Here is a 22,921-nt window from a genome sequence, read left to right on the forward strand (position 1 = left end):
GCGCTGATCACTTGTGTTTATTTGTATTATGCATTTTACTTAGGGCTTAGTTTTTTGGCTTGTGTATTTGCCACCCTAGGTTTCAGTTTTTCTATTTGTATGACTAGCCTTTTGAGAGGTGTTGATTTTATCCTCCTCTTTTTAGGTTTTATCTTGTATTTTGTGTTTGGTGATATATACAAGTAGGGGTCTGCCTAACCCCCCCGCTTCCGGCGGTGTTTATTATGGAAAAAAAACCCTAAACCCTAAACCCCAAACCCTCAACCCTAAACCCTCAACCCTCAACCCCTAACCCTAAACCCGAAACCCTAAACCCTAAACCAAAAAACCTTTTTCGCCCCCAAGATATTTTCTCTCTCGTAAATAGTGTCCAAAAAAACCCATATTTTGGCCCCAAAATCACCTTCAATACGGCCGGCCGATCTCCGCCGGTTACTGGACGGTTCGCCGGTGCATCGGAAGCGCCTCGTCAAGGCGACCAACATATCCAAATTTCACCTTCATCGGAGGTGAGTTGCCCGTCCAAATCGGTGTCCGAATTCGCGGAATTTCCGATCTACAGTACGTCGCCGGCAGTGTCAACTCCGTTCGTGACAAAAAATATACCGATGGATTCGTCTTCTCAAGGCGAAGTTACTGTCAAAATTTCAGCTCAAACGGAGTTCGATTGCCCCTCCAATTCCTCGGTCAAAGTTACGCCTGCACTATTCACTACGCCGTCGAAGGTTTGTTCTTTTATTCCGGTCAACACCAATGTCCTCGTAGTGAACAAGACCCCGATCTGGAAAGCCCAGACGAAGACGATTCAAACGCCTCTACTTACACTCCCACCGGAGTCCGATCGTTGCCGGAATTTTAGATCTACGGATTTCTGCACACCTACTCTATGTGCGCCGGATTCGTTCTGCAATTCCTCGAACGTCCGACCTCCAATTATCAATTGCTCTTCACCGTATGTTCCACAGATCATGGGTAACACAATGGTGTCTTCAATTTCAGGGATTGAAAGCTCAATCAAAAACGCCCAATTTCGTGCTTTTCAAGCGAGTTCGGTCCCGAGTTTGGCTCGAGTCAACAATTTTCCGACCGATTCTGGTAGTATTATGGCTGGTTCCTGCTTCTCCTTCTCATCTCCGGCCTTAGGTGGTGGTCCGATCGGTGACTCGCCGGTAAACTTGGTCGGCTCACTGAGTCCACTCGGCCGAGTTGAGTCGGCAGTTCCTCCACTGCGTACTGTAGCATCGGCTGTTCCAACGGGTGTTACTGATCGTCCTTTCAAGGTTCATCGTCCTCCTTCAGTCTCTTTTAGGGATATTGTGAGTCGTACATCTCCGGTTCTGCAGAGTCAGAGTTTTGCAGACTTTGTTGGCTCGATGGAAGAAGTGCCTGCTCCGATTGTTCGTGAAGGGATTCCCGGTATTTTGTTCCCAGATCAGGTTATTTCGTCCCTCTCTGCTCCTTTTAAGTTTGCTTTGGTAGGGCGTATTACTGGGAACAGGGGTTTGACTCCCAATTCTGATATTTTATCTGCTTTGTCTTGTATTGGTTTGTTGGGTTCTCATACTGTTCGTTTTCTACCTCGTGGGTATATGGTTCTCACCCTTTCCTGTGAGGAGGATTATTTGAGGTTTTGGACTCAACCTCTTGTTTCGATTCGGTCTGTAGTGATTCGTTTCTCGAAATGGACTCCTGAATTCAAGTTTGAAGCGGATTCTCCTATTGCTCCTGTTTGGGTCAGGTTTATTGATTTTCCCTTGCATCTTTATGCGAAACAGAGTTTGTTTCCTCTTGCTAAAATTTTAGGTAACCCTGTTAAAATTGATGAGATTACCGCCGAGGGGACTCGAGGCTCTTTTGCTAGAGTCTGTGTTGAGATTGATGTTCTTCAGGATCGTCCGGAGCATCTGTGGGCGGGTTGGGGAGATCATAGTCAGGTTTTTGAGGTGGTCTATGAGCAAGTTCCTCATTATTGTTCTCATTGTCAGTTACTGGGTCATTCACTTGAGTTTTGCTCTCGTAATGGCAAGTCTTCTCGTCCGCGTCGAACACGGCCTCATGGTAAGGGTGTTGCCACGGATTCTTCGCTTCCGGTTCCTACTGCCTCGACACAAGGTGTTACTTCTTATCAGGCTCCGTCCAGTGACACTGATTTTCCAGAGCAGGTTGTTAAGCGTCCCCGGCGTCGGCCTGTTGTGAAGAAAGATCCGAATCGACCTATTTCTACAAAGAATTATTATGAGGTACTCCAGGATTTGCCTTCTGAGTCAGGTCCTGGTGAGACATCTGGTACTGTCAAGTCTCTTCTTAGTAAGCTCGCGGTAGAGGGGAATGCTGAAGCATGTTATCCATTTCAGCCAGCTAAGGCTCCGGCCCGATCGTCTCACACCACAGCTATAGTTGACGTTGTGATTTCTTCTGTTACAGCTGTTCCTGCACCTGAGGATTTCCGGTTCAGGTGTTTGAACTTGCTCCTGCTGTCCAGGATCCTATGGTGGGTACCCCTGTTTCTTCTTCATTGCCTTCATTGGAGTTTGATTCTGCTAGTGTTGGAAGTATGACAGGTGTAGTGCCTTCTTCTATGACGGAGTGTTTATCTTTACCGCTCCCGGGACGTACGCGTTCTCAGCAGCGAAGGTATTACAGACAGAAAGCAGCTCAGGCGAGTTTGCCCTATGGGTGACCTATAGATCGTGGCTGATTTCGTTTTTCCGCCTTTTTGGGCGGTCTGTGGTGGGCGTTCACTGCAGAGTTCTCCTTGCCCACCCTTTTGTTTTTATTTTGCTTGATGTATTCCGGGACACCCGCTGGTTTGTTTGCTTTTTGTTCTGCTGTATTCGGGTTGTCTTGTTGTAGTATGTCGTTATTTATGTTTGATGTAATGACTGTATAGCCTTTCCGGAGGTCTTGGCCTAGTCCCCCTCCCGTTAGGTTTTATTTGTGAATAAATAAAACTTTATTCTGAAAAAAAAAACCCTAAACCCTAAACCCTGAACCCTAAACCCTGAACCCAAAAAATTTTCTCTGTAATGACTGTATAGCCTTTCCGGAGGTCTTGCCACTATTCATCACCACCTGCCGCCATGTTACCGCCGCCTCATCCTTGTCAAGCTATTTCTACTACTCCGCGCTCATCTAGTCCCACCGTTCAGGCGCAATCGCCGGTTTCTTCCTTGGCGGTACTGTTCACTGCGCAGGCGGGGGGTTTTTCACAGATTGCGGCCGATTCCGACCACCTTTGTGCAAATAGGCCCCTGATCTGGAATGCCCACTCCGAGAGGAAAACAATGCCACCGGAATCAGCCCCAACAGTGTTCTCCTCCGGTGGCAATTTCAGATCTAAGCAAGCTGTACCGGACGCGCTGTTCACGTCCTTCTCTTCTTCAAATTCTGGCGCCGTCACGGCGAGTTTCTTCAAGTCCTCTTCACCAAATGATCGTCCAACCATGGGTAGAGTATTGCCAGGTTCAATTTCTGGTTTCCGGCCACCGGTCGGAAACCCCTCTTTTCTAGGGCAAACTCGGTTTTCATCTCCTTATTTGGTGCAATCGACCCCTCTTATGCCCGGTTCTAGTGGATTGAAGACCGGTTCTATGATCTCCTCGCCGTCGCCGTTCTTGGGTAACTCTCCGGTGGTCAACTCGGCGGTCAACTCGGCCGGGTCAACTCAACGAATTGAACGAGTTCACTCAACAGTCAACAACAATGGCTCAGCTTCTAAATATGATCCTCGGGTGCCTAAGACGTTTCCGGTGTCATTTCAGGATGCTTTGTCTCCTACTTCGGCCAGCTCGGGGAAGAATGGCTTTGGAGATATCGAGAATGCTATGGATGCAATGCCCCTGCCGACTTTGAAGAATGGGAAACCGGGTATTTTATTCCCGGATGAGGTAATATCTTCTCTCATCGAGCCTTTTAAGTTTTATTTAGTTGGGAAGATTTCTGGTAATAGATCCTTAGTCCCAAACTCGGAAATTTCTGTGGCATTTTCTCGTTTGGGATTGAAGCGATCTTTTGACTTGAGGTTCTTGCCTCGGGGTTTTCTGATCCTTTCACTTCATTGTGAGGAGGATTATGCGTTCTTTTGGACACGTTAGCAGATGATGGTGGGACCTCTCGGGATCTGTTTCTTCAAATGGACCCCAGAATTCAATCTTCAGGAAGAATCTCCCATCGCCCCTGTTTGGGTGCGTCTCCCGGGTTTGCCCATTCACCTGTTTAACAAGAAAAGTCTTTTTGCCCTTGCCAAGATTTTGGGCAACCCGGTGAAAATGGATGACTATACTGCTGACTCCTCTCGGAGCGCTTTTGTTCGTGTCTGTGTGGAGTTGAATGTGTTGGAACCACCCGTTAAGCAAATTTGGGTGGGCTGGGGTGATCATACCCAGGAGATTGATGTTGTCTATGATAAAATTCCTGGGTATTGCTTTGATTGCAAGATGTTGGGTCATTCGACCAACGTTTGCTATTCCCATGGGAAAAATCAAAAACATGCTCGATCCAAGCCTGCTGATCGAGATCCTCCTCAGCCGGAGCCCCCTCCTGCTCCGGCACCTCCTGAGGGTGCTGCCCCTCTCATTGTTCCGGGACCACAGCCCCAGCTTCATGTCAATGGCCATGGTCCCCGATGTAGACAGAGACGGAGGCCTGCTCGGCAGGTTCTCCCGAGGGCTGATCCTCTTGCTTCGAACTCTTTTGGAGTTCTTTCCCATTTGGAGGAGACAGAAGTAGGCTCTGGGAAGCTTGGATTAGATGTTCTTGATCCCTCTGTTGGTTTGAGTTCTCATAGGAGGCCCCTTTTTCTGACCGCCCTGAGGTCACGGTGGCTGAGGACGATGAGAGTGTTCATTATGTGGATTGCGTGGATGACCTTGGATCTCCACGCCCGGATGTGGTGACTGTGTTTGTCCCCCCCGAGGTTTGTATTGAAAATCATAGCAGTCACTCGGTTCCATCCTTTCCTGCATCCCCTACTGATGGCACTTCTATGCTGGATGAGTTGATTGCTCGACAGGGACCCCCCATTCTTGAGATGATTCCCAGTCACATGTCAGCAGATGATCCTGATCAGGATTTTGATCGACATTCTGTGTCTGGAGTTAGCTATGGGTCTGAGTGTAGTATCCTGGATACTGACATGTCCAATCCCAGGAAAAGAACTCAGGATGATGGTCGGCGATCGCGTAAAAAGCGATCGGATCCTTCTTCCACCCGTTCCCCATGAATTGCTTAATCTGGAATATCCGGGGACTTCGAGGTTTGGAGTCCCAGCAGAGGCTTCATGCCTTTGTAAAGGAGAAACAGATTAAGGTTTTGGCTGTTTTGGAGCCCATGATTGATCTGGATCCGAGATACATGACTCGCCGTTTGGGGTTTTCTGGAGTCATTTCTAATCTCTTCGGTCATATCTGGGTCTTTTTTGCTGCTGATGTGAGGGCGGAGTGTGTTTTTGATCATGCTCAGTTCCTTCACATCAGAGTCTCTGCCTCTTTCTTGCCGACAGAGATATTTTGTTCTTTTGTCTATGCTAGATGTGATTATGTTCAGCGTAGGGATCTTTGGGCTTCTTTGCTTTTGGTTAAGCCTATTTTGGGTCCTTGGCTGGTTGGGGGCGACTTTAATGTCGTCAGAGATGCGTCTGAGTGCTTGGGCTACCGTGGTGGTATGTTGCTACCCATGGAGGAGTTCAACACTTTTATTCTTAATTCTGGCCAGATCGATGCTGGTTTTGAGGGGTCTTAGTTTACTTGGACGAATAAAACCATTTGGAAGCGGTTGGACAGGGTCTTGGTTTCTGTTGATTGGGAAGATCATTTCAGCTCGATTTGGGTTGAACATCTCGCTCGTACTTTCTCGGATCACTGTCCGCTTTTGGTTACCGCTCCTGTTTTTGCCTGTGGGCCGAGCTCGTTTTGCTTCCAGCGTATGTGGGTTAGGCACCATGGATTTTTGCAGACTGTGAGGCTTAATTGGAATCTGCCTTGCAGTCTGAGCGGCATGCCTCGGCTTTTTGCCAAGATGAAGCGTCTAAAGCATCTCCTCCGGTGGTGGAATCTGGATGTTTTTGGTAACATCTTCGATAGACTCACTAAGGCTGAGAGGGCTGTTCGTTCAGCCGAGGCTGTCTGTGAGGCCGACCCTTTTGATGCGAATTGGACTTCCCTGTCCGATCGCAATGAGGATCTGGCTCGTATCACCGCCATGGAGGCGGATTTTTGGAAACAGAAAGTGGCTTGCCATTGGCTTGAGGATGGTGAGCGGAACACCTGAATCTTCCATAATATGGTGAGGAAAAAGCGCGTGACAAATAAGATTTTCCGCATTTGGGAGAATGGGGTCTGCCTGACATCTCAGGATTTGATTCATCAGTCGGGAGCCTTGTTTTTCAAGGATCTTCTTGCCGGGGAGCCCTCTGCGCTTGATTGCCCTGATTTTTCGGGTTTTCCCTCGGTTATCTCTGCTTTGGAGAAGGATGGTATTGCTGCGATTCCCTCTTTGGAGGAGGTCCGTGCGACCGTCTTCTCCATTCACCCTTATAGCGTTGCTGGCCCTGATGGCTTCTCTTCGGCGTTCTTTCAGCATTGCTGGGAGATTGTCCGTCAAGATGTTTTTGGTGCTGTTCTTGATTTTTTCCAGGGTTCTCCTTTGACTCAAGGTTTTACCGCCACCACGATCACTCTGATTCCCAAAGTCGAGGGTGCACGCGCTTGTCGGACTTCCATTCGATCAGTCTGTGCAATGTCACGAACAAGATCATCTCGAAGCTGTTGTACTCTCGGTTGAGGGATGTTGTGGAGAGACTTGTTTCTCCGAATCAGAGTGGGTTCGTTCCGGGGCGGATAATATTTGATAATATTCTCCTTGCCCAGGAGCTCACTCACCGCATTACTCTCCCCACTCGTGGTGGTAATGTCATCTTGAAGTTGGATATGGCCAAGGCCTATGATAGGGTCCAGTGGCATTTCCTATTTGACGTTTGAGACATTTTGGTTTTTTGGAGCGTGTTGTGGCTTTGGTCTCGGCTTGTATTTCCCATTGTCATTTCTCCGTGAACATCAATGGTTCTCTATCGGGGTTTTTTGGTTCCACCAGAGGCCTCTGGCAGGGCGATCCATTGTCTCCCCTTCTCTTCATATTGGGGGCGGAGTATCTTTCTCGTGGCCTTGACCGCCTATACCTGCAGCATCCTGCGCTGATGTATCGTTCTGATTGTGATATTTTGATTTCCCATCTGGCTTACGCTGATGATGTCATTATTTTTGTCAGTGGTTGGTCTCGTGGTATGCAGCGCCATGTAGATTTTCTGAATCACTACGAGAACTGTTAGGGGCAGCGTGTGAATTCTGCCAAGAGTTCTTTGATTTTGCCTCCGAGGTGCTCTGGGCGCCTCTGCTCCTGGCTTTTACGCATCACCGGGTTCGCCGAGGGTCATCTGCCCCTCAGGTACCTCGGAGTTCCCCTTTATTGGGGTAATCGAACATGATCCCTTTTTGAGCCCCTCCTACAATCTGTTCGTAGGAAGTTAGAGGGTTGGGAGACTCGGACACTATCTCCGAGTAGCCGCATGACCCTGATACGTAGCGTGCTCCTCTCCATGCCGATTTATCTGTTTTAGGTGGTTCAGCCACCTCTGGCTGTCATGGAGAAGCTTGAGCGGGCCTTCAATTCCTTCCTCTGGGGTTGAGACCCTTGGAAAGGAAGTGGCACTGGGCCCGGTGATCCCGGGCTTGCCTCCCAGTGCTTGAGGGGGGCCTTCGATTCCGCAGATTGAAAGATCTCGTGGAAAGTTTTTCTATAAAATTATGGTTCAGATTTCGGCAGGGCTCCTCTCTATGGGCGAGATTCCTCTTCCGGAAGTATTGCCGGCTGGATGCTCCTGCCTGTGTCCCTGCCCGTGGTTCTATATCCCCCATTTGGCGTCATCTCCTTAGGATCTGCCCTCGTGCGGAGCCTGGCATTCGCTGGCGCGTTGGTCTTGGAGATGTATCCTTTTGGGATGACACTTGGCTCGGGGACGCTCCCTTGTCCTCCCGGTGTGTGGTCCGCGGGGGCCGTGATGTCCGGATATTTCAGTTTTTGTCTGAGGGGTCCTGGGATTTTGATCGCCTTTGTGCGGTGGGTGCTCCTTCGGTTGCCGAGGAGATCGTTTTGATTCCTGTTCTTTCGGGAGAGCCAGATCTGGCACGCTGGATCCATAGCTCTGATGGTGCTTTTTCAGTGAGATCTGCTTGGGAGCTGATCCGTCAGCGTGCTCTGTCTTCTGATATTTTCCATCCGTGTTGGGGGAGCTGGTTGAGGGCTACCATGTCGTTCTTCCTCTGGAGATTCTGGAATCAGTGGCTCCCAGTTGATGAGGTACTCCAGCGCCGGGGTTCTGCGTTAGCTTCGAGATGTCAGTGTTGTGATATGTACGAGACATTCACACACATATTCATTCGTAGCCCGGTTGCTCAGTCTGTTTGTCGTTTCTTTGGAGCCGTTTTTCGGGTCCGTATTCCCGACACTGAGGATTTCAGTTTGTTACTCAGTGCTTGGAAAAGAGACTTGGTCTGGTCCCAGGGGGGCCATGTGCGGGAGTTTCTCCCCTGCATCGTTCTGTGGTTTCTCTGGACTGCGCGGAACGATGTTAAGCACTGTCATCTTCCCATCTCTGGGGAGACGGTGAAGTACCAGATTTTGTCTTACTTGCGTCTCGCCTACTATGCGCGTACTGTCAAGCCCAGACATTGGCTCGGTGTGTTTCATGTGGCGAGATCGATGGGTATTTCGGTTGCTCTCCACAGGTTACATAGGACGGCGATTGTTCACTGGCTGCGACCGCCGTCTGGGTGCTTCAAGCTTAATGTGGATGGGAGCTTGCGTGGTACATCTGGGGACTCTGCTGCTTGTGGCGTTGTTCGAGATGATTCCAGGAGGGTTGTGCTCTCATTCAGCGAGTTCATTGGAGCTGGGTCTTCTTTTCGGGCTGAGCTTTGGGCGGTTTGGAGGGGTCTTCTTCTTTGTTCCGATCATTCTTTTTTCCCTCTTTGGATCGAGCTTGATTCTCTGACTTATATTCAGCTCATTCATTCCCGTCGATGTTGCTGGGGTCTTGATCACATTGTATCTAGGATTCTGGTCCTTTTGAGGGGGCGGTCTGTTCATATTTCGCATATATTCCGGGAGGGTAATTCGGTGGCGGATGTGTTGGCAGCGAGGGCCCATGACCTTAGGCACTTTACCTTAGATTTAGGTCCTTCCTTACCTAGTCACATCTCCATCCTAGCCCGCTCTGATCGTTCAGGGCTGCCATACCTCCGATACAGATATTCTTAGCCATTTGCAGCCCCTCCTTTCTTTTGGATCTCTTTCTTTTTATCTCATAATATATATGTATTTATGTATTTTTTATTGCAGGTCTTTATTACTTGGAGGTTGTTCTTTACTCATATTTGTTCTGTTCAAGTGGGTCCAGACACTTGCACCCTCCTTGTTTTGTTCATTTGGGTTTGGGTGGGTCCCAGCACTTTCTCCGTTGGTGCTTTTCTTTGAACTACCCTGTTATCTAGCAGGCGTTCACTGCAGGCTTCGCCTTGCCCGCCGATTTCTTACCTTATGTTTTGCCGATTGCTATGGTGCATCTGGATGTTTTATCTCTGTGATTTCTCTGGCCTGGAGCTCCATTTATAGTTACAGTCGTGTGATTCATGCTTGCATTTCTGACGTGATGAGCTCCGACAGTTTTCTCTCTCCTCTTGGGATTTGGAACTTTTATGACTTGAGCTGCATTGCGGCCCTCCTTCCGTGCTTCGACCGTTTTTGCACAGTCACTTCCCAGCTGCTTACTATTTTGACTGCGCGATCCTGTACAGCAGTCAGATCTTGGACTATGATGTATTTTTCAGTTTGGCCTTACATTGACAGACGTCTCAGAGATGGGTACCATCGGTGGTCTTTTGCACTTACTTCTGAGCTTGATTTTTATTGGTTATATCGGTTTGGTTTTATTTTCATGTATCTAGCGCTGCTCTTAGGCGTTCATTTGTATTATTCGCTTTCCCTAGGGATTAGTTTCTGGCTTATGTATTTGCCACCCTAGGTTTTTGTTTGTATGTTTAGTATGACTAGCCTTTTGAGAGGTCTTGGTGTTGTCATCCTCTCTTTAGGTTTTATCTTGTATTTCTGTGAATGATGATATATACAGGTAGGGGTCTGCCTAAACCCCCGTTTCCGACGGTGTTTTATTTTAAAAAAAAAAAAACCTAAACCCTAACCCCTAAACCCTAAATCCTAGTCCCTTCGGGGACATCCGATAAAATTGGAACGATACAGAGAAGATTAGCATGGCCCCTGCGCAAGGATGACACGCATAAATCGAGAAATGGTCCAAATTTAATTCCTTCGCAGCCCGGTAGCTCGGTCTGTTTGGCGTTTCTTTGGCGCCGTTTTTCGGGTCCGTATTCCCGACACTGAGGATTTCAGTTTGTTCCTCAGTGCGTGGAAAAGAGACTTGGTCTGGTCCCAGGGGGCCATGTGCGGGAGTTTCTCCCCTGCATTGTTCTGTGGTTCCTCTGGACTGCGCGGAACGATGCTAAGCACCGTCATCTTCCCATCTCTGGGGAGACGGTGAAGTACCAGATTTTGTCTTACCTGCGTCTCGCCCACTCTGCGCGTACTGTCAAGCCCAGACATTGGCTAGGTGTGTTTCATGTGGCGAGATCGATGGGTATTTCGGTTGTTCTCCACATATTACATAGGACGGTGATTGTTCGCTGGCTGCAACCGTCGTCCGGGTGCTTCAAGCTTAATGTGGATGGGAGCTCGCGTGGTATATCTGGGGACTCTGCTACTGGTGGCGTTGTTCGGGATGATTCCAGGAGGGTTGTGCTCTCATTGAGCGAGTTCATTGGAGCTGGGTCTTCTCCTTTGTTCCGATCATTCTTTTTTCCCTCTTTGGATCGAGCTTGTTTCTCTGACTTCTATTCAGCTCATTCGTTCCCGTCGATGTTGCTGGGGTCTTGATCACATTGTATCCAGGATTCTGGTCCTTTTGAGGGGGCGGTCTGTTCATATTTCGCATATATTCCGGGAGGGTAATTCGGTGGCAGATGCGTTGGCGACGAGGGCCCACACCCTTAGGCACTTTACCTTAGAGGTAGGTCCTTCCCTCCCTAGGCATATTTCCATACTTGCTTGCTCGGATACCTCCGGGCTTCCCTACTTGAGATATAGATATTCTTAGCTGTTTGCAGCCCTTCCCTTCACTTGGATCCATTTCTTCGATCTTTCTATATGTATATGTATATTTTTTCTTTGCAGGTACTGTAACTTCGGGGGTTTCCTTATTTTCCCGTTTTGCTAGTCTTGTGTGAGTGGAATCAGACACTCGCACCCTCTTTGTCCTGTGCAAGTGGGCCCAGACACTTGCACCCTCCTTGTTTTGCTCCATTGGGTTGGGATGGGTCCCAGCACTTGCCTCGTTGGTGCTTTTCTTTGGGCTACCCCCTGTTATCTGTTGGGCGTTCTCTGCACGCTTCTCCTTGTCTGTCGACTTCTATTCTTATGTTTTTGCCGAGTGATATGGAGTTTCTGGATATTTTCTCTCACTGGTTTATCTGGCCTAGAGTTCCATTCATTCGCGTGACTCATGATGTGACTTTCCAGCTGTTTACTTTTTTGACTGCGGGATCCTATACAGCTGCCTGTTCTTGAATTTGGATGTACGTTTCAGATTGGCATTACATCGACAGACGGCTCAGATATGGGTACAATCGATGGTCTTTTGCACCTACTTCTGAGTTGGATCACTACTATTTAGATATGTTTCGCTTTGTTTTCATGTATTTAGCGCTGATCACTTGTGTTTATTTGTATTATGCATTTTACTTAGGGCTTAGTTTTTTGGCTTGTGTATTTGCCACCCTAGGTTTCAGTTTTTCTATTTGTATGACTAGCCTTTTGAGAGGTGTTGATTTTATCCTCCTCTTTTTAGGTTTTATCTTGTATTTTGTGTTTGATGATATATACAAGTAGGGGTCTGCCTAACCCCCCCGCTTCCGGCGGTGTTTATTATGGAAAAAAAACCCTAAACCCTAAACCCCAAACCCTCAACCCTAAACCCTCAACCCTCAACCCCTAACCCTAAACCCGAAACCCTAAACCCTAAACCAAAAAACCTTTTTCGCCCCCAAGATATTTTCTCTCTCGTAAATAGTGTCCAAAAAAACCTTTTTGCTATGGTGCATCTGGATATTGTATCTCAGTGATTTCTCTGGCCTGGAGCTCCATTTATAGTTACAGTCGTGTGATTCATGCTTGCCTTTCTGACGTGATGAGCTCCGACAGTTTTCTCTCTCCTCTTGGGATTTGGAGCTTTTATGACTTGAGCTGCATTGCGGTCCTCCTTCCGTGCTTCGACCGTTTTTGCACAGTCACTTCCCAGCTGCTTACTATTTTGACAGCGCGATCTTGTACAGCAGTCAGATCTTGGACTATGATGTATTTTTCAGTTTGGCCTTACATTGACAGACGGCTCAGAGATGGGTACCATCGGTGGTCTTTTGCACCTACTTCTGAGCTTGATTTTTATTGGTTAGATCGGTTTGGATTTATTTTCATGTATCTAGCGCTGCTCTTAGGTGTTCATTTGTATTATTCGCTTTCCCTAGGGATTAGTTTCTGGCTTATGTATTTGCCACCCTAGGTTTTTGTTTGTATGTTGAGTTTGACTAGCCTTTTGAGAGGTCTTGGTGTTCTCATCATCTCTTTAGGTTTTATCTTGTATTTCTGTGATTGATGATATATACAGGTAGGGGTCTGCCTAACCCCCCCGCTTCCGGCGGTGTTTTATAAAAAAAAAAAAAAACCATAAATCCTTAACCCTAAACCCTAAACCCTAAACCTCCGGCAGTGTTTATTATTAAAAAAAAAACCCTAAACCCTAAACCCTAAATCCTAAACCCTAAACCTTCGATTAAGGCAGGGCTCTTCGCTCTGGGCCAAATTTTTGATGAGGAAGTATTGTCTCTTGGCGCACCCAGCTTGTGTCTCTTCTCGTGGTTTTATTTCTCCCACTTGGCGGCGTTTGCTTCAAATCCGTCCTCGTGCAGAGAGTGGTATTCGCTGGAGTGTCGGCCATGGAGAGGTTTCTGTTTGGGATGATTGTTGGTTCAGGGATGTTCCTCTGTCCAGTTTGACTGAGGTTCGTGGGTATCGTGGGTCCCGGGTTTCTCATTTTCTTTTTGAGGGAACCTGGGATTTTGACCTTCTTTGTTCAGTTGTTGCTCCTTCTATTGCGGAGCAGATTGTGTTGGTCCCGATTCTTTCGGGAGAGTTGGATTCGACTCGTTGGATCCATAGCTCTGATAGTGCTTTTTCGGTCAAGTCCGCTTGGGAGTCGATCCGTTTGCGCGCCCCGATCTCTGATATTAATCGCCCTTATTGGGGTAGTTGGTTGAGGCCTACGATGTCATTCTTTCTTTGGAGATTTTGGCATCAGTGGCTCCCATTTGATGAGGTGCTTTAGCACCGTGGCTTTGCGTTAGCGTCTCGTTGTCAGTGTTGTGATATGTCTGAGACATTCACGCATGTGTTTATTCATAGCCCGGTGGCTCGGCCTGTTTGGCATTTTTTTGGTGCTGTCTTTGGGGTTCGTATCCATGACACTGAGGATTTCAGGTTATTCCTTAGTGCGTGGAAGAGGGATCTGGTCTGGGCTCCAGGGGGCCATGTGAGGAAGTTTCTTCCTTTCATTATTTTGTGGTTTCTCTGGACTGCTCGGAATGATGCGAAGCACCGCCAGCTCTCCATTTCTGGAGAGACGGTGAAGTTCCAGATCTTGCCTTACCTGCGCCTCGCCCATTCTGTGCGTACTGTCAAACCCAAGCATTGGGTGGGTTACTTCCAGGTGGCGCGATCGCTGGGGATTCCGGTTTGCTTATACAGATATCATCGGACGGCGATTGTTCGTTGGCTTCGGCCGCCTTTCGATTGTTTTAAGCTTAATGTGGATGGGAGTTTGAGAGGGAATCCTGGGGATTCTTCGGTTGGTGGCGTTGTTCATGATCATTCTGGGCGGGTCTTGCTTTCGTTCAGTGAGTTCCTTGGAGCTGGGTCTACTATCCGGGCGGAACTCTGGGCGGTTTGGAGGGGTCTTACCCTTTGTTCTGATCTTTCTCTTTTTCCTCTTTGGATTGAGGTTGATTCCCAGCTTTTTATTCAGATCCTCCGCTCTCGTAGGTGTTGTTGGGACTTGGATCACATTGTTTCTCAGATTTTGGTCCTTTTGAGGGGGCGTATGGTTCATTTCTCTCATATTTTCCGGGAGGGTAATTCGGTGGCGGATGCGTTGGCAGCGAGGGCCCATGACCTTAGGCAATATACCTTAGAGTTAGGACCTTCCTTACCCAGCCACATCTCCATCCTTGCTCGCTCTGATCGTTCAGGGCTGCCATACCTCCGATACAGATTTTCTTAGCCATTTGCAGCCCCTCTTTTCTTTTGGATCTCTTTCTTCTTTCTCAGGTTATATGTATGTATGTTTTTTATTGCAGGTATTTAGTTCTTGGATGTTGTTTTCCACTCCTGGCTGTCCTGTGCATGTGGGCCCATACACTTGCACTCTCCTTGTTTGCCCCTTTGGTTTGAGTGGGTCCCAGCACTTGCTTCATTGGTGCAATTCTATGGACTACCCCTGTTATCTGGCGGGCGTTCTCTGCAGGCTTCTCCTTGCCCGACGACTTCTCTCTTTTACTTGCCGACTGTTGTGGTGGCTCTGGATGATCTCTCTCATTGGTTTCACTGGCATGGGGCTACATTCATGTTGGGACTTCTCTGTTATATATTTTTCTGCGTGCATTGGTGGCTCTCGATGTTCTCTATTGGTTGTTTCTTTTATCCAAGTCACAGTCATGCGATTCATGTTTTCATTTCTGATATTATGAGCTCAGGCCGTTGTCATTCTCTTCTTGGGTCTGGGAGCTTCTATGGTTTGAGCTGGATTGCGGTCTTATTTTGGTGCTTTGACTGTTATTATATAGGGATTTTCCAGCTGATTACTCTTTTCACTGCGGGACCCTGCACAGTTTGGTATTACATTGACATACAGCTCAGATATGGGTACCATCGGTGGTCTTTTGCACTTACTTCTGATCTGGATCATTACTGTTTACATATGTTTCGATCTGTTTGCATGTTTCTAGCGCTGTTCTTAGGTTTTCTGTTTTATTATGCATTTCACCTAGGGATTTGATTTTGGCTCGTGTATTTGCCACCCTAGGTCTTTATTTTTATGTTTTGTATGACTAGCCTTTAGAGAGGTTTGGTTTCATCCTCCTCTCTTAAGGTGTTATCTTGTATTGCTGTTTTGATGTTATATACAGGTAGAGGTCTGCATAAAAAAAAAAAAAACCTAAACCCTAAACCCTAAACCCGAAACCAAAAAAAATTCCAAAAATTACCCCCAATTAGTCACTATTCACGCCTAAAACGCCGCCATGCCACCGTTGTCTGATCCCGGCCGGCCAACCACCCCACCTGAACCGCCTCCTCACGGCGACCAACCTGTCCAAATTTTAGTCCAAACCGAGTCCGGTAACCCCTCCAAATCACCGATCGAATTCTCGCCTGTAATTCGAACTTCTTCGCCGCCGGCCACCGCTGCTTCTCTTGGTGCCGCTGACCACTCGTTAGCTTCGTCTCAACCTCAGCGTTCTTTCCCATCACCTGCGCGACCGTCTTTCTCCTCCGTTCAGGCGCATTCATCGGTTGAAGCTGCGGCAGTACTGTTCACTGCGCAGTCGTCTGGTTTTCCTCAAATTTCTGCCACCTCCGGCAATGTTAGTTTAAATAGGACCCCGATCTGTGATCCCCAGGTCCAGACGAAGACAATGGTTCATGAATCAGGTCATCGGTGTTCGATATCGCCGGGAATTTTAGATCTAGGAATGCGGTGTCGGTCGCCCCATCCGCGTCTTTTCCGTCGCCGATTTCAGGCTCTTCGCCAGCGTATTTCTTCAATTCCTCTCAGGGTTGTGATCGTCCATCCATGGGCAACGTTTTGCCATCTTCAATTTCGGAAAAACCGCTGGTGATCGAAAACGCCCAATTTCCGGTTTTCAATAAAATTCCGATCACTATTTCAGCTGATTTCGCCCCTCCTCCGCCAGGTTTTGCTGTGTTTGGTTCCGGTTCCATGCTCTCTGAGCCGTCGTCGTTCAACTGTGGTTCGTCAGTCGGAAAGTCAACGGTAAAGTCAACGGTCAACGTCGGTAAGTCAACTCTGCGGAATAGGCGTGCTACCTCTGTCATTCCAGGTATTTCTACTGGTTCTACTCGTCTTATTTCTGGAGTTTCACATCCTGTTTCCTTTAAGGATGTTTTGGCACCTCCCTCGCCACGTACTGCGAAAAATAGTTTTTTGGAGTTGCTCGATTCGATGGATGAGATGCCTGCGCCGTCCTTTTTGAATGGAAAGCCAGGCATTAGATTTTCGTCTGAGACTATTTCCTCCTTATCTGAGCCTTTCAAGTATGCTTTGGTCGGTAAAATTTCAGGTAATCGGTCCATTGTCCCAAACTCTTCTATTTCCACGGCTTTTGATAATTTGGTTTTGGGCGACCGTTTAGTTTGAAATTTTTACCTCGGGGATTTATGATGATCCTCCTATCTTGTGAGGAGGATTATGCTCGTCTTTGGACGAAGAGTAGTATGTTTGTTGGACCCCTGGGTATTCGGTTATCCAAGTGGACTCCGGAATTCAAGTTTCAAGCGGAGTCTCCGCTTGATCCGGTTTGGGTCCGGATTCCAGAATTACCCATGCATTTATATGATAAGAAGAGTCTTTGTGCAATTGCTAAACTTTTGGGTAATCCTATCAAAGTTGATGACAACACCGCTGAGCTTTCTCGTGGGGCTTTTGCCCGGATTTGTGTGGAAATTAACGTGTTGGAGCCTCCTGTTAAGCACATTTGGGTAGACTGGGGTGATCACATTCAAGAGATTGAGGTTGTGTATGAGAGGATCCCGGCCTATTGCACTGACTGTAAAATGTTGGGACATGAGACGAGTGTTTGTTACTCACATGGCAAGAATCCCCAGCCAATCCGGGCTAAGTCTTTTGGTCCAGTCCCTCCGCCTCAGACGGATGCTTCGGGTCCCTCATCCCAGGAGGGTGTCATTTCTGGTGGTGTCCAGGGTCCTCAGGACCCTACTGCTGAGACTTTTGTTGGTCCTAAGCGTCGTAGAAGGAGACAGCCAGCGCGTCGTGTTCCACCTGCTGCTGTTTCCCCTCCAAGGCCGGCTCCTACTCAGTCGAAGAGTACTTCGAATGCTTTTGATGTCCTTTCTCCTCGGCAGAAGGAGGCACAGTTTTTTGATTCTGGTGCGTTAGTGGGTTCCACTTCTGAGTTTGGGCCCCACTTGGGGGATGTGGATGTTGATATCATTGGGGGCCCTCCTTTGGAGCAAGCCCCATCCGGAGGTATGAATACTATAGGTTTGAGTTCACCCACCGTTGTTGTTTCGCCGTTGGCTTCAGGTGGTGTGTCGGTCCAGTCTGGGGCTAAAGATTTGGAGGAGGAAATGTCACTCCTTTTGTTGATTGTGCGGAGGTTTTGGGGTCTCCGCATGCTGGTATTGACACAGTGTTTTCTGAACCCGTGATTTCTGTGGAGAATCATAGTTGTCAATCGATCCCTTCTGACCCTCCTTCCCTGCTGATGCGTCTTCTTTGTTTACTCAGTTGGTTGAGCTGCAGGGATCTCCTGTTTCTGAGAGGGTTGTCCGTGAGAGGTTTGTTGAGGATCTTGACCAGGGTTTTGATAGACATTCTGAACCGGGTGATGGCCGTGCGTCTGAGGATGGCGTCCTGGACTCAGATATGCCAGATGTTAAAAAAAGAGAGGGTGAGGGATGATCCCCCTAGGTCCCTCAGGAAGCGATCGGGCATTTCTGCTGCCCGTTCATCATGAAATTCCTAATCTGGAATATCCGGGGACTCCGGGGTTCGGAGTCCCAACAGAGGCTTCATGCTTTTGTTAAGGAAAAACATATTAAGGTTTTGACTGTTTTGGAGCCGATGATCGATTTAGATCAGAGATTCATGACTCGTCGTCTTGGTTTTTCTCGAGTCATTTCGAATCTTTCTGGTCACATTTGGGTGTTTTTTGCTGCAGATGTACAGGCTGAGTGTGTCCTTGATCATGCTCAGTTCCTTCACATTAAGGTTTCTGCTCCTTTTTTGCCCACATCTGTTTTTTGTTCTTTCGTTTATGCCAGATGTGATTATATTGAGCGTCGGGATCTCTGGTCTTCCCTGCTTCACGTCAAGCCTGTTATGGGTCCATGGATGGTTGGTGGGGATTTCAATGTTGTTCGTGATGCGTCTGAGTGTTTGGGCACCCGTGGTGGTAGGTTGCTACCCATGGAGGAGTTCCACAATTTCATTGTGGATTTTGGTTTGATTGATGCTGGTTTTGAGGGGTCTACGTTCACTTGGACGAATAAGACCATTTGGAAGCGGTTGGACAGGGTTATGGTTTCCGTTCATTGGGGTGATCATTTCAGCTCCATTTGAGTTGAACATCTCCCCCGTACTGTTTCTGACCACTGTCCGCTTTTGGTTACCGCTCCAGTTTTTGCCCGTGGGCCGAGCTCGTTTCGCTTCCAGCGTATGTGGCTTCGGCATCATGGTTTTTTGCAGACTGTTAGGCTCAATTGGAATTTTCCTTGCAGTCTGATTGGTATGTCGCGTCTTTTTATCAAGTTGAAGCGTCTTAAGAATCACCTCAAGTGGTGGAATCGGGATGTTTTTGGTAACATCTTTGATAAAATCACCGAGGCTGAGAGTGCTGTTCGTTCTGCTGAGCTTGCCTGTGAGGCCGATCCTTCTGATTCGAATTGGACTGCCCTGTCTGATCAAAATGCGGATCTGGCTCGTGTCACCGCCATGGAGGCGGATTTTCGGAAACAAAAAGCTGCATGCAACTGGCTAGAGGATGGTGAGCGGAACACCAAACTCTTTCATAACATGGTTAAGAAGAAGCGTGTGGCTAATAAGATTTTCCGCATATGGGATGATGGGGTTTGCCTGACGTCTCCTGAGATGATTCAGCAGTCGGGTGCCTCGTTTTTTCAGCACTTACTCACAGGGGATCCTTTTGTGCTTGATTGTCCTGATTTTTCGGGGTTTCATTCGGTGATTTCTAATGAGGAGAATTATGGGATTACGGCTACCCCCTCCCTTGAGGAGGTGCGTGCAACTGTTTTCTCCATTTCTCCTGACAGTGTGGCAGGCCCTGATGGCTTCTCTTCGGCGTTTTTCCAGCATTGCTGGGAGATCGTTCATCAGGATGTGTTGGATGAGGTTTTGGATTTTTTCCGAGGCTTTCCCCTGCCCCAGAGCTTTACTGCCACCACGATCACTTTGATCGCAAAAGTCGATGGTGCTCGGGCTTGGTCGGATTTTTGTTCGATCAGCATGCGTAATGTCACGAACAAAATCATTTCTAAGTTGTTGTACTTTCGTTTGCGGGCTGTGGCAGAGAGACTTATTTCTTTGAATCAGAGTGGTTTTGTTCTTGGACGGATGATTTCTGATAATATCCTCCTTGCTCAGGAGCTCACTCATAGTCTCACTCTTCCCACTCGTGGTGGTAATGTTATTTTGAAGTTGGATATGGCTAAGGCCTATGATCGGGTCCAATGGCCTTTCTTTTTTGCGGTTTTGCGCCATTTTGGGTTCTTTGAGCAGGTTGTGGCGTTGGTCTCGGTCTGTATTTCTCATTGTCATTTCTCCGTTAATATCAATGGTTCTCTTTCGGGGTTCTTCGGTTCTACCAGGGCCTCAGGCAGGGAGACCCATTGTCCCCCCTTCTTTTCATCTTACGGGCGGAGTATCTTTCGCGTGGCCTTGACAGACTGTACTTGTGGGGACCCAGACGCTAATTCATTCCTTAATCGTCTTTAGGAATAATTCAAACAATTATAGTAAACAGGGTCTAATTTTTTTTTTTTAAATACAAAGCGGAAACGTAATGTAATTCAATTCAAATTACATATTAAACATAAACATATAAATCTTGTATTATCTACAAGAAGTCAACTAGGTTCAACTATATATCAGTGCTGAATCCTAAGTTGCTTCGAAGCCCGGATCTCCACGCTATCTAGTCCAGCCTCTTTCTCTTCTTGACCCTGATCCTATCTCACCTGTTGCCATGCACACATACAAACAAGACAACAGCCGGATAACTCCGGTGAGAATTACATTCTTAGTATAAATCATGTATACATGCAATCATAAAAACAATATAAAAGCATATAACAGATCTGTCTAACATGTATTCAGATCAGAATATAAATCCATATCAAGAATAAGTCCTATTCTAAACATGTACCATCATCAGGAACATAAATCATCATGTACCATACTCAGGAACATAATCAACCTAACTCAAAATAAACTGTCAATTAGACTCATGACTTCCTATTTAAGACTAGACTCAATCCTAGTCTAAGGATTCCGGTTTCCAGAAGTTAGCATTCCCATATCGACCAACAGTAATAGAAAAGACTCCAGTGCTATCCACGTCGATAGGGTATCGATCACAGTAATAGAAGAAATACCAATTCTATCCACATCGATATGGTATCGATCACCAGTAATAGAAGAAGCTCGTATTCTATCCACATCGGTATAGTATCGATCACCAGTAATAGAAAGAACTCCGATTCTATCCACATCGATATGATATCGACCATCAGTAATAGAAGAAGTTATGATTCTATCCACATCGATACGGTACCGATCACCAGTAATAGAAGAAGCTCCGATTCTATCCACATCGATATAATATCGATCATCAGTAATAGAAGAAGTTATAATTCTATCCACATCGATAGCCAAACATCCGGTGACAGACTTTGGCACAATCGCCAATACACTATCTTGTGACTTGGTGCAATGTGCCCGTGGCGATCCCACCACTATCAGGCACTTCTGTCACAAGATTACTCGTCTAATACCTGCTGTCTATCAATCAAGAGAACAAGTATATCAATCAAATCAATACAATAAGGTAAAGTATGTGATTTAGGGAAACTCGAGCCAAACCTCACTCGAGTTGTGCAATCCCAACTCAGCATTAATTTATACCTTTATCTTCTCGGTCCGATGAAGACGAAGTATCGAAGTCAACTCTGTCCATACCCAATCTGCTAATAACAATCGAATAGATACAATATCAGTACATAACTCATTTCAAAACCTGTTCTGATCAATACTCAAATGAAACATAATCGGATCAATGCCAATCGACATATGATACCACAATACCATCTCAACCAATACCGAGTCTGATCAATATCAATCAACTGATGTTTCGACGGCATACCAATACAGTCTCGATAACCCCGTCAGTCCCAACATCACAGATATAATACCAGAACTCATAATCACTATCGATATAACTCATAATTTCAACGATAATACAAACCTAACATCGATTCTCAATCAAATCGACTCCAAAATTCATAACAATTCCATAATCAGTCCATTTCTTAATCTGACTTCGATTCTATGATGTCTAACATGTCAAGAACATCATATATGAATTCCATTCAATTCTGGCAATATCATAATTTCAAGACATATCAAAACGTAGTAAAACTTACGTCCAGTTGTAGCCTACGTTGTTAGGAACTCGGTACTGAAGTCGGATTTAAAATCAGATCAGCGGATCTTTCACAATCCTACATTTACGATCAAAGAATTGAAAATTCCTCAAGCTTTCCCTCGGTTTCCTTTTCCTCCTCTGAATCAATTTGTGTAATGTATATATATATATACACACGTTGCACTCCAAGAGACCAAATGTAGATTTTTTGTGATGCATGCCTGGCGCATATGCGCGCCCAAGTCCCGCGCATATGCGCCGAACGTTCTGTCCGAACTTACAGCAAGTCGCGCATATGCGCGAGGTCCCTCCGCGCATGTGCGCGACATTCTCTGGACTCAAGTCTTACTGATACACCTCCTCGCGCATATGCGCGCCCTATCTCGCGCATATGCGCGAGGTCCTCTGCCTTCGCCATGAGCTGCTCGCGCATATGCGCGTCTTTCTTCGCGCATGTGCGCGCAAGGTTCTGTCTACCTCGCGCATGTGCGCCCATCACGTCGCGCATGTGCGCGAGGACTCTTTCTTGCTCCACATTTTGATTTTCTTTCGTCTTTCCCGGTCTGATCCGTTCCGTCTATAATCATATCAATTATCACCAATAGATTATAATAATTATCGCCAAATCCTTTTAGATTAACCGGATAAATTTCTCGGGCCTTACAATACTTGCATCATCCTGCTATTAGGTACCGTTCTAGTTGTGATCTTTTGATTTCCCACCTGGCCTATGCTGATGATATCATTATTTTTTCCAATGGTGGGTCTCGTGGGATGCAGCGTCTTTTAGATTTCCTGCATCACTATGAGAACTGTTCGGGAAAGCTGGTGAATGCTGTCAAGAGTTCCCTGATTTTACCTCCGCGATGCTCTAAGCGCCTTCGCTCTAGACTTTTGCGTATCACTGGTTTTGCGGAGGGTCATCTGCTGATCAAGTACCTAGGAGTTCCCTTATTTCGGGGCAATAGGACGTGTTCTCTTTTTGAGCCCCTCTTACAGTCTGTTAGGAGGCGGCTGGAGGGTTGGGAGATTCGTACTCTTTCTCCAGGGAGCCGCATGACCCTCATTTGTAGCGTGCTCCTCTCGATTCCCATATATTTTTTCCAGGTTGTTCAGCCTCCGTTGGCTGTCATGGAGAAACTTGAGAAAGCATTTAATGCCTTTCTTTGGGGGTCCAGGCCCTTGGAGAAGAAATGGCATTGGGCTCGTTGGTCTCGGGCTTGCCTCCCCGTGGAAGAGGGGGGTCTTGGCTTCCGCAGATTGAAAGATCT

General features: G+C 47.1%; 1 protein-coding gene and 1 non-coding gene across 2 annotated transcripts in view; both read left to right on the forward strand.

The window, feature by feature from the left end:
• The first annotated feature begins 353 nt into the window (after nt 1-353).
• LOC142551151 (uncharacterized) overlaps nt 354-22,921 on the forward strand; it is a 79,674-nt gene continuing 57,106 nt past the window's right edge. The window contains exon 1 of the mRNA XM_075660217.1: nt 354-2,634. Within this exon, the coding sequence (XP_075516332.1) occupies nt 609-2,558 (1,950 nt within the window). The 5' untranslated portion in view covers nt 354-608 and the 3' untranslated portion in view covers nt 2,559-2,634. The remainder of the gene's footprint in view (nt 2,635-22,921) is intronic.
• On the forward strand, nt 10,270-10,372 carry LOC142552417 (U6 spliceosomal RNA). Its single transcript, XR_012821750.1, has one exon. It is a non-coding gene; the product is annotated as a U6 spliceosomal RNA (small nuclear RNA).

This window comes from Primulina tabacum, chromosome 7, assembly GCF_025594145.1.
Source record: "Primulina tabacum isolate GXHZ01 chromosome 7, ASM2559414v2, whole genome shotgun sequence".
Lineage (NCBI taxonomy): Eukaryota > Viridiplantae > Streptophyta > Magnoliopsida > Lamiales > Gesneriaceae > Primulina > Primulina tabacum.